General features: G+C 21.2%; 1 protein-coding gene across 1 annotated transcript in view; it reads right to left on the reverse strand.

The window, feature by feature from the left end:
- The window catches only part of Phum_PHUM593560 (uncharacterized protein), a gene marked incomplete at both ends in the record, with an annotated part of 1600 nt that extends 533 nt beyond the window's left edge, over positions 1 to 1067 (reverse strand). The window contains one exon of the mRNA XM_002432542.1: positions 98 to 1067. Within this exon, the coding sequence (XP_002432587.1) occupies positions 98 to 1067 (970 nt within the window). The remainder of the gene's footprint in view (positions 1 to 97) is intronic.
- Between the last annotated feature and the right edge of the window lie 10705 nt (positions 1068 to 11772).

The following is an 11772-nucleotide window of genomic DNA, read 5'->3' on the forward strand; positions in this document are numbered from 1 at the left end:
TTTATCATCAACACAATCAGTTTCTTTTTATTATTATCCTCCATCATTGTCATGAGTGAATTTTTCTTTTGACAGTTATTTTTTTCATCACTATTACCGCTTGTGTTTAAATTTAATGAATTAAATAATTCTTGCTCTTTACTATCGGAAAATAATTGATGAGATGAATTTTTTTGATTTATTTTAGGAGATTTAAATATTTCTTCTTTATCAAAATGATTGGGTGAAATTTTACTTTTATCAATCGATGAAGTTTTCTTTTGGTTAGAAGAAATATTTAATATTGATTTATTTTTATCATTATTAGTTTTTTGCAGTTGAGCGAGTTTTGAAGTATTTTTTCCTGTTATTTTTTTAACTTTAATCTCTCTCACATTACACTTTTCAAGTTTTTTTGACAATTGAGTTTTGTGACAGTCTCCTAAATTATTCTTAGATTTAGTAATATAATTTTCTAATAACTTTTGTTTCACAGAATATTTTCCATCCAAACTCGAATCATTTTTTTTATCGTTTAAACTCAAACAATTTTTATTAGTGTTATTATTAACTGCATTTGAAAAAATAATTTGTTCTGAATCTGCAGTTTTGGTTCTTTTCTTAGCAATTACTTCTTCATCATATTTGTTCAATGTATTACTGTCTAACATATTATTTTGAATTTCTGTAAGACTTCTTTCATTTTTGCTTTTTTTCAAAAATGAATTTTTTTTCTTTGCGGTAAAATTTAATTCAAAATTTTCTTGTGATATTTCACTTTTTTCCAATTGGATATTTCTTTTGCTTGTACTTGGATTTACAATAAGCTTTAGTTTATTGTTACTGTTAAAATCTTCATCATCATCAGAAGAAGATATATCTATTGTGCATAATAATTTCTTATAACCTTGCTTAAGTTCTTTTTGTGCAGAAATTTTTTGATCTTTAAGAACAGCATCAATGATTACTTTCGAATGATTAAGTGAATCTGAATGTGGAATGTGTTTTTTACTTATTTTTCTTTTCATAGGTGTACTTGTGATACACGGAATAAAATAAGGATTGTCATTTTTGCTTTTACTTTCCATTTTACCTCTTAACTATTTATTTTATGGAACGCCTATTAAAATTAATTATTTAATATTTATGAAATAAATAATTCACATACTTATTTTTTTATTTAAAAGCACCCACACAAAAAAATTAAAGCTTTTCATTAACTTATTTTAATTATTAAATGACAGTTCATTTATTAATAACCCATAAATGTATATATATATTAAGGTTTGAACGATTGTTTACAATTTTTTAGCGGGAATGAACTGAAAGTGTCAGCAGAATTCAGTCGTACAATATTCGTGACTTGGATTGGTATTTGTAATTTATTTCAGTTGAATTTAACGTTAAAAATTAACACAATTAGTATTCCACTTTCTAAAATTATGAAATTTTAAAATTAGGCTTATTCAAACATCAAAAATATCGAAAATTCAAAAAAACAAACTTACAAAAAAAAAATGGTAATTATTATGTAATTTATGATATTTCGCGCCAAAATTTTAACTAACCCCACACCATTAAAATAAAACATTTTTTTTTTTCTTAATAAAATCTAGTTAGTATTTTGTGCATAAATAATCGGAAATTTTTGTTACAAGTGATTATATTGTTTAAAATTTTCATAAAAAACAATAACAATAAAAAAACCTTGTGTTGTGTTTAGTTTGTGAAAATTTGTGTGTTTAAAGTGAATATTAATTATTATTATTATTAAAATTTTATTTGATGAAGTTAAAGTAAGTAAAAATGGTGGAAGTAATTTTATTTGTTTTAATTTCAAATTGCATTATTATTTTAATTTTGCTTGTTTTTTTTTTGTTTAGAAGTTACGTAAATTGGTTTTTTTTCTTTTTTGAAAATATTTTCAAACAAGTTTTTATAAAATTTTTAACAAAGAATAAATAATTCGTCATGTTTTTTCCAGGTAATTTTTTTTTTTTCTCTGAATGATGGGATGATGATATGTGAAGATGGTAAGTTTTAATAATAATTATTTCAACGATTTTTTTTTTTTTTTTTATTATTCCCTACATAATTTATAATTTTTACAAAAAAAAAAAAAAAAAAGTTATTATTAAGTTATTTATTAAATTCTTTTTAATTTTTCCCAAAAAATTTTCTTTTTTTTTTCTTTCCACCAAGTCCCCCTACATCATGTTGACATTATAAATGTTTTTTTTTTTTTTTTTTTAAAGGTTTCGGGCCAAGTCCCCATAAAATTTCCCCTACACAGAATAAAATATCAATCGATAATTTCTCCAGGTTATTTAAAGAAAAAAAACTTTTGCTGACTCACGTATAAAAGATGCAAATAAATTCAAGTTATGCGTCATAAGTTGTACTTGATTCTCAAGTTTTTAAATATTTCTCAGTGTTAAAACTTAACTACATTTAATAAATAATATTAGTGAGTATGAGATAAATTTTAACGGTTAAAATAAATACAATATGTACATAGTTATTATTTATTTATAGGAAAAATAGTTCGAAGTCGGTTGATGACGTTTATATATAAAATCAAAAACTGGTCACTCTGTTAAAAAAAAAAAAAAAATTTACCGGTGAGTTTATCTTATTTTAATTATTTTTAATTTATTTCCTTAAATAATTTTTTTTGTATGACAAACAACCAAAGGTTATCTTATCTCAATAATAATAATAATTATTAAAACTTTACTTTATGGTTTTTGTTTATTGGTTTCCTCATAATCAGAATAAAATATAATCGATTCGGTTAAATTTAATAAATTATTATTATTATTATTAATTTGCGTTTCGCATTTTTAAAATTAAAATTTTTTTTTTTTTTACTGTTTATAATATATATTTCGTTATAAATGTTAAATTTATACAAAATTTGACAGTCTCTAAATTTAGTTTAAAAAAAAATAGAGAGAAAAAGATGAGGACAAGTTTTCAAATTTGGGGAGACTAATAAAGTATAGATTAGATTATAATCTTGGATATTTTTAAATTTTTATAAATTTTTTAAATGATCAAAAAAAAAAAAAGGAATTCTTGGAATGTTTACACTTTTTAAATTTAAACGTAAGTGTTAATTATATGAAAAAAAATTATTATTATTATTATTAATTATACTTTTGATAGATTGAATAAAGGGAAAATTTTCCATTAAAAAAATTAATCATGTATTGTATAAAAAAAAATTTTTTTTTTGTTTCATCCATTGAAATATTGTTGTAGTAATGATAATAATAATAATATAATAAAACTCACAAAGGCATAATTTAATTCATTTTTTTTTTTTTTTTTCTTTTCAGAATTTAAAATTTATTCACAGACACACATTTATATTATAATGTCACACGTCAATTCAGTTTTTTCAATATCATTAGAAAAAATTCAACCGGAATTAAATTCGGTAAGTAAAAATTTAATTAAATAAAATAACATTAAAAGAATTTCTTTATATAAAATAAAAAAATCTCGGTTTAAAATAATTTTATTAATTTTTATGTTTTATTTAAAAAAAAACTAGTAGAAGAAATTCTTTATCAGTTTTAAAATTTATATCTCATAATAATTAATTAATAGGTACAACTTTAAACTAACCATGCGATAACCGAATTGAAATTCATTTCAAGAAATTTTTTTTACATTACTCCTCCCCCCCCCCCTTATTCAAACGCAATACATTAATAATAATAATAAAAAAAGTAGAAAAACTTGAAGTTTTTAAACATAAAAAAATAAAAATAAAATAAAAAATAAAATAGTTTGTTAAATTTTCCTTAATTTTTTTCTTCTTGTTGTTGTTTTAAATAAATAAATAAATAAATAAAAAAGAAAAATAAATTATTATGTAAGATTTATATTGATTTTACTCTTTTGAAAAAAAAAAAAAAAGAAAAGAAATTTAAATTTTTCATCAATTCAATTTCAATTTAATTCAAATAATTTTAAAAAAAAAAAAAAAAATTTTTACTTAAATACTTTAAATACTTTACTTAATTTTTACTTAAACAATATGGCCTTTAGGTTAAAATAAATTATGTATTGTTAATTATTTTTCTATTGAAATAAATACAATTTATTATAAATACACCGTTTGAAATTATTTATATTATTTTTAGTTCGCTTATCATATTACATTAGTTTAAAAATGAAAAATTACTTTAACAAATAATGAAACATTGTTAAAGAGACAAGTTAAATAATAATTATTATTATTATTATTGCAAATCACTTACTTATAAGATTTATCAAATCAAATTAATATGATATTGATTAATTATTTACTCTTTCTGGAGGTTATAAACTCCTTCCATAGTCAATCGTAAAAATTTCCAATTATTAATGATCGTTTCTTATTTTTAAAAAAGGCATTAGAAAAATAACTGTTATTATTATCATCATCACTTTGGCGCAGTTTTCGGCGTTTAAATATCTTTATGTTTAAAAATGACACATTAAATATTTACCACGTTTTAAATAGTAAAATATTTGCTTTTTTCGTTATTTAAGTTTTCTTTCGACGTTAGGTAATTTTATTATTATTATTATTATTATTATTTCGGTGGATTTTTTATTAATTAATTATTAATTATTTAAACAAATAACTCGTTTTCGTATGACATATCCAATGCATCGCCAAAATTAATTAAAATTGGCTAAAATTAAGGGAAACGAATTTTAAATTTAATTTCTAATTGTTTTTTAACCGTTTGCGGTTGTTGTTATTTTTAAACAAACATAAAATAAAAAAAATTGTACTTTCTGGCAACAAAAACAATCGAAATCTCATTCACGTACTTAAAAATAATTATTTTTAACACCTAATTAGCCTAATTAAAAAAAAATGAAAATAATTTTTATTTTTATTTTTACCTAAACATAATTTAAAAAAAAGTTTTAAATAGAATTAAAAAATGAAAAACAAAACGAAACGAAACAAATTTTTTTTTTAAGTTTATCTATATTAACGATGTTTAACTTATGTAAAGAATATACTTTTTAACAGTGCGCGTTTTTTCATAGAATTTAACATGCGAGCGTGTACGGAAAGTTTGTAATGTAAAAACAGTTTGTTTTCAATCGTGTTTTCGTTTGGACGCAACCTCCCGTATAAAACAAACGGCAAACCACGTGTTTTTCACGTAAACAAATTTTTTTTTTAATAACAAAAATAAATAAATAAATTTTGTTTTTATATCGGGTCATTACAGGTCAGTCATTTAAGACAATTAATTATAATATAATGAAAAAAAAAAAAAATTTTTTTTTGTTTTTTTTTTTTTTCAAATTTTAAACGTGACCTTTTTGTTGTTGTTGTTGTTGTTGTTGGTTCGCAAATTTTTTTAACGAAATGCAAATTATTATTATTATTATAATTTATTTTACGTTTTTATAAAAAAAAAAAAAAAAAGTTATTCTTTTATTTTTTTTATTTTTTTTTTTTTTGCCAAATCGAACGGAAAATTTTTTTATTTGCTTTCACTTTGTTATGCAAAAATTATTATTATTATTATTATTATTATTATTATTATTATTATTATTATTATTATTATTATTATCGCGTAAACAAAGTCATTAATGAATGAATTGTATTGTAAATACGGAAAATATTTTATTTTACAGTTATTCTTTTTTTTTTTTTTTTTTAAGGTACATTTCCAAAAAAAATATACGTTTAATTTTTTTTTTTTCAATTAAAATTACATTTATTTGTTGATTTAACCGGAAATGCATTCATTTATTACGAAAAAATTTAAAAAAAATTTAAATTTTTTTTTTTTTCTGGGTCATTAATCTTTAACCGTAATTGTTGTTATTTACAATTTTATTTTTTTTTTTTATATAAATGAAATCAATGTGATAAAAATAATAATAGTTGTTGACAAAAATTTATTTATTTAAAAAATAAAAAATAAAATTTATTTATTTATTCTAAACGTTTTTATTATTTGTTCAAATTTTTTTTTTCTCTCCACAAAAATTCACTTTCTGGTTCGAATTACATTTTTACAAAATAAAATTTTGAATGTTTTTAATCACGAATTAAAATTAAAAAAAACAAAAAAATTTAAAACGAGATGAATTTTATTTATTTATTGCAAATTAAATAAAATGTCAAACGTTTTGTTTTTTTTTTTTTTTCTAACCGGAAACTAAATTTTTCCAAATGGTGTTGATAAATTATTACCTGAATGATAATAATAATAATTTTTTTTATTATTAGGAAGTAACAACAACAAACGAGAAAAATATAAATTCGTACGTTGGTGAAACAAAGGACCCAAAAGGTCCAGACGTAAAAAAATCAATTTTATTCAAAATAATGGGATGCTGTAAAGTTAAATATCATTGGTTCCTAAATGGACTTGTTATACTCTCAGGTAAGTTTTTTTTTTATATAATAATTATACATATTAATATAAATTATAAGGTTCGTTTTACTGTTTACACAAAAAACAACAACCAAGTTTTTATTAGAATCAGCAAAAAAAAAAAATTTAACGTATGTTGCACGCAACTAAAAATTTTTCCTCCATTTTTTATAATTATTTCAATGTTTTTCTTCTCATCGTAAAATAATTTAGAGAGAGAAAAAAAAAAAAAGTTTTTCTTGGGTGTTCTTGCAAATTACAAAAAAAAAAAAAAAACAAGTTCACTGAACTTAACCTTGGTAGTAGTCTCGAATGTTTACAACCGCAAAAATCGTATATAAAACAAAAACAAAAACAAAAAATTTAATTTTCTTCACCGAAAAAAACTTTCTATTTCTATTTTTTAATAAATAAATAAATAAATATTTGAGAGGAGGTCCACGAGATAAAAAAAAATAAATTATTATTATTATTATTATTAGTTTATCGCATCGAAAAGTAAACTTATAAATTTTTCCTATTTTTTTTTTTTTTTTTGGTTACTCCACTTAAACGTAATAGAATTTTTACTCGTCATAATAATAATAATAATGACGGTGTTGAATTGTTGTTTAATTAACGTCACACACACACGCAAACGCACAAAAAAAATTTTTTTTTTTTTTTCCATTAATAAATATTTTTTATTAAATAATTACGAATGAATTTTAATGGTGCCCTTATTTTAATAAGTTCTATATAAGTTTTTATTAATAAAAAAAAACGCGTAACACTTTTTTTAAACAATAGAAAAATTAAACGTCATGGTATTATTAACCTTATTAGCTTTTACTTTATAAAAAAAAAAAATTTATTTGGATGTAAAAATTTTTTATTTATATTAAATAAAAATTCGAAATTTTTTAAAAATTTAAAAGACTGACGTTAAAGAATAAATGGCGATTGATTGAAATTAATTTCCCTTTTATTTCCATAATAATAATAATAATAATAATAATAATAATAATAATAATAATAATAATAATAATAAAAGAAAGGAAACGATCGTAATAATATAAAACCGGAAAAAGAGAAAAAAAAAAATTTAATTTTTTAAAGCACGATGACACGTAAAAAATTTAATTTTTGTCATATCATTCCTATGGATAGATAGATAGATAGATAGATAGATAATTAGCGCCACGAAATTATTTTTAAACAAAAAAAAAAATAAAAAACTTTAAAATAAAAATAATCGAATAAAAAGTATCCTGCTGTTTTTTAACTTGCTTTTTTTTTTTTTTTATTAAAAAAAATAAAATCACGATCAGGTTATTTAAGTAAATTAAAATAATATATATTTTATTCTTGGGAATGAGGTTAATTCAAAAATTTTTTTAAAGTAATTAAATGGCGATTAAAAAAAAAAAAATTTTTTTTATTCAATTCGTTAATTTTTATTTTAAATGGTGTTATTATTTTAATAAGGTTATTAATTTGTAACGTTATCATCATAATTTTTAGGTACTTTGGGTCCATTTGTTTTTAAATAAGTTAGGGATGATCATAAGGGTGGAAATGGTTGGGGGGGTGTTGGTCGCCACTTAGCTAAGATTAATCTGTACTTTGCTTGATTAAAGTTTTTTAATGCGTTTTCCCTTAAATACCAAAATGATTTCTTTCGAATTTTTTCATATATTTTTTTTTTTTTAACAACAACCCAGTGTTGCATGTTTAAAACACACACACACACACACACACACACATTCTGGAACATTCCGTGCAAATTTTTTTTTTATTTAATTCACCTCAGGGATTTTAAATATAGTTTGTGAATTTTTTTTTTACTATTTTCATTAGGAAAAAAAAATTATTACGATTTCGTATATAAGGTTTATATAAAGTATTACCCGTAGCAAATACTTATGTAAAAAAAATGAATGACGCAAGATATATATACTCAGAAAGTTTCTTTTTTTTTTTTAAACGTAATTATAAAACCATTATTAAACAAAAATGGGGGGGAGGGGTAACGCTGCGGCCGGTATTAATACGAAAAAAAAAAAAAAAATTGAAATGTCAACCGAGTTATCAAAACTTATGGAAAACTTACATTTAATCCGATTTGTATTACGTCACATAATTCGACTTAAAAAAAAAAGGGGGGGGAGGGATTTAAGAAAAAAAAAAAAAATTGGGCAATTCAATCATCATCATCATCGGAGTAAGACTAAAAAAAAGAAAAAAAGTAAAATTATTACAATTTACGTTCGTAATAATAATAATAATAATAACTATCAACCTATAATTTACTTCTTGCACTCGATCTTTAATTTAATTTCGGTTGCACTTAAAAGTAGAACAAAAAATTATTTTAAATTTAAAATTACAAAAACGACAACTAATACATATTGAATAGGTGTCATTTGATGAATAATAAATAAATGTTCCTTTAGAAAAGAAATAAATAATAATAATGATAATAATATGTTTCGAAATGGCATCTTTCTCTCTCTCTCTCTCTTTAATTTATTTTTTTAAAATAAATAATTAAAAATTGTTGATTGTACACGAGTATCGTACGATTTGAAACACTCGTTACTGGAATATTTATTATTATTGTTATCAAATCAAATGTTTTAAACATTACCATCTTGTTTAAATGAGTTTTCTGTCGCTCTTCCCCCCTCCCCTCCCCTCACCCCATCGGCTCACATAATCAATCTTTGATGAATATAATTATTAAATTCGTGCATTCGCATATTCAACCTGCATAATTGAATTTTTTTTTTTTTTCCAGTTCGATTTTTATTTAGAAAATAACAACGACTCACTGTTGTTATTATTATTATTAATTCTTTCCTACGATTTTCTTTTATTTACTCAACAAAAAGTTAAAAAATAATAATAATAATCGATTCTGTTTATCATTTAAATACTTAAAAGTCGTCGTTATGATTTTCGTCGATTTTTTTGTTTTTTTTTTTATTTTTATTTTTTGCAAAGTTTAATTTGAAAATTGTGTTGCCACCATTACAACTCAAAATTCGTACCAAATGTAAACATTTTAAAAAATTGACAAAGTGAAATTGTAAAAAAAAAAAAAAAAAAAATTACTTATCACCACTTAAACTTTATCACAAAAAAGAAAAAAGGAACACGAAAAAAAAATTTTTTTTGTTCTCCAACTCATATTTATTTTCATTTATAGTTATTATTATTATTATTACTTTTCGTTTTTTTTATACCTGTTTGAGATTTAATAATAGCCTAAATACATTTTTAGTTTCTCATTAAATTAATTTTAATCAAGGAATGAGGGGGGGGGGGGCAAAAAAACAATTTAAATAATTTTATTTTGTTTTAAATAAAATGTCGTCGTCGAATAAATCAATAAAATCCGTTAAAATTCGAATAAATTTAAATTTTTCTGTTTAGAATGTCCCCCATTAAATAATTATCATTATATTTAGTTTATTATTATTAACCACCAAAACGATGAGTTATTTTAATTATTTTTTTTATTTATTAATATACGTAAAAGATTTATTGATAACACAAAAACAAATAAAATAATCATTTGTTTTTAATGGTTTAAAAAAAAAAAAAAAAAAAGATTTTACGATAATAAACGATGGGTGCCAGCCGTCTGACACAGCCTTAGGGTATCGAGAAAACAACCAAACAAACACAAACAAACACAAAATTTTTTTTTTATTCAAGTTGCAATTAACGCCTTAACGGAAATTAACGAAACAATTTTTCGTCTGTTTGTGTGTGAAACATTCGAAAATGTTTTTAAAACAAGCAGAAAACAACAATAAATTAAAATCAAATTTCATTTCGTTTCTTATTTGTTAATAATAATAATAATAATAATAATAAAGTTATTAATTTTATATATCGGAACTTTCACAATAGAAAACCAGACGAAACGAGATTTAATTTATATAATTAATTTCTTGTTAAAAAAAAAAAAAAATTTAATTTAATTAAAAAAACACAAACCGTAATTTTTTTAATAACAAACGACAAACGAATTAATATTAATGAGAGAGAGAGAGAGAGAAAGAGAGAAAATTAATACGGATTTAAATTATTTTGCAAAAAATTATTTATTTTATAAATTTTATTTTAAAAAATGGCTAACAAAATTAATATAAACAATAGAGAAAGTTCTATTTTTTTTAAAATAATTCATATACGTATAGATTTTATAGAAAAACATTTTCACTTTTATTATTATTATTTTCATCCTTATTAATAAATTTATTACGTAATAATTTTCATTATTTATTACTCTAATAAAAATATTTTTGCAATTTTTTTTTTTTTTTTTCGTTATCAAAGCCAAAAACGATAATAAAAACGTTTTCGTTTTCGCTTTTTTTTTAAATATGGCGTCCGTTATAAAAATTTGCAAATTCTTATTCACGATGATGATGATGATAGTTTTAATGGGTTTTTCCGAGTGCGAATTTTTTTTGTTTTTAAGGGGGGGGGAAGGGAGAAGGTTTTCGAGCGGTTTTTCTCATAAATTTTACAATGTTTAGGATTTAGAAAAAAAAATTAATTAAGTTACAATTTTTTTGTTTTTTTTTTTAGAATTTCGGCTTTCACTTTTTCGATTTTGAAAACAATTTTTTTTTTTTTTTTTTTTTTTTTTTTTTTTTTGGAATCGAAAAATAATTTAAACATTTCGAATCGATGGATTTTACATATAAAAATTTCTCGGTATTATTATTATTATCACTCAACTACTTTTTTTGTCGAGTCTTTTGCATAAAGATAACACAAACGATAATTAAATTAAAATTTAAAATTTAAAAAAAAAATTCTAGAAAAATTTATTTATAAAGAAATGTTTAATTGAAAATGGCATCATGGGAAACTTTTAGAGAAAGTAACAGATAGAAAAAAAACAATTTTTGGTTTTTTTTTTTTTCCTTCCGTGTTTGCAAATGAATTAACTCGAGATGTGAAATTTTTTTTTAATTAAATGCAAACAACAAACAAACGAAAAAACAAACAAACAAATTTAACAAAAGAAGGTTTGTTTATATTTTTACAACAAACTTTAAAATTTTGTAATATATATTTATTCTATCTTCATAAGGTCATCATTGTCTATACACGTAGTTACAACCTTTAAATTTTCCTCCATCTTTTTTTTTTTTTTTTTTTGTTTGTTTCGGTGGACTTTTTAAGAATTTAAATTGTTTGTTATTAACTTTTGCATTTTTTCAACGTTTACGTTGTTTTTACAAAAAGGGTCATTTTTTTTTTTATGTGGTGGCAAGACTGAATTTTTTTACCTTTATCAAAAATGTCGTTGTTATTTATACGAGAGAACGTAAAAACAAAAGCTAGGAAGTATTATTATTATTATTATCGACGGTAAAACGGT

This window comes from Pediculus humanus, genomic scaffold, assembly GCF_000006295.1.
Source record: "Pediculus humanus corporis 1103172108314 genomic scaffold, whole genome shotgun sequence".
In the NCBI taxonomy this organism is placed as follows: domain Eukaryota; kingdom Metazoa; phylum Arthropoda; class Insecta; order Psocodea; family Pediculidae; genus Pediculus; species Pediculus humanus.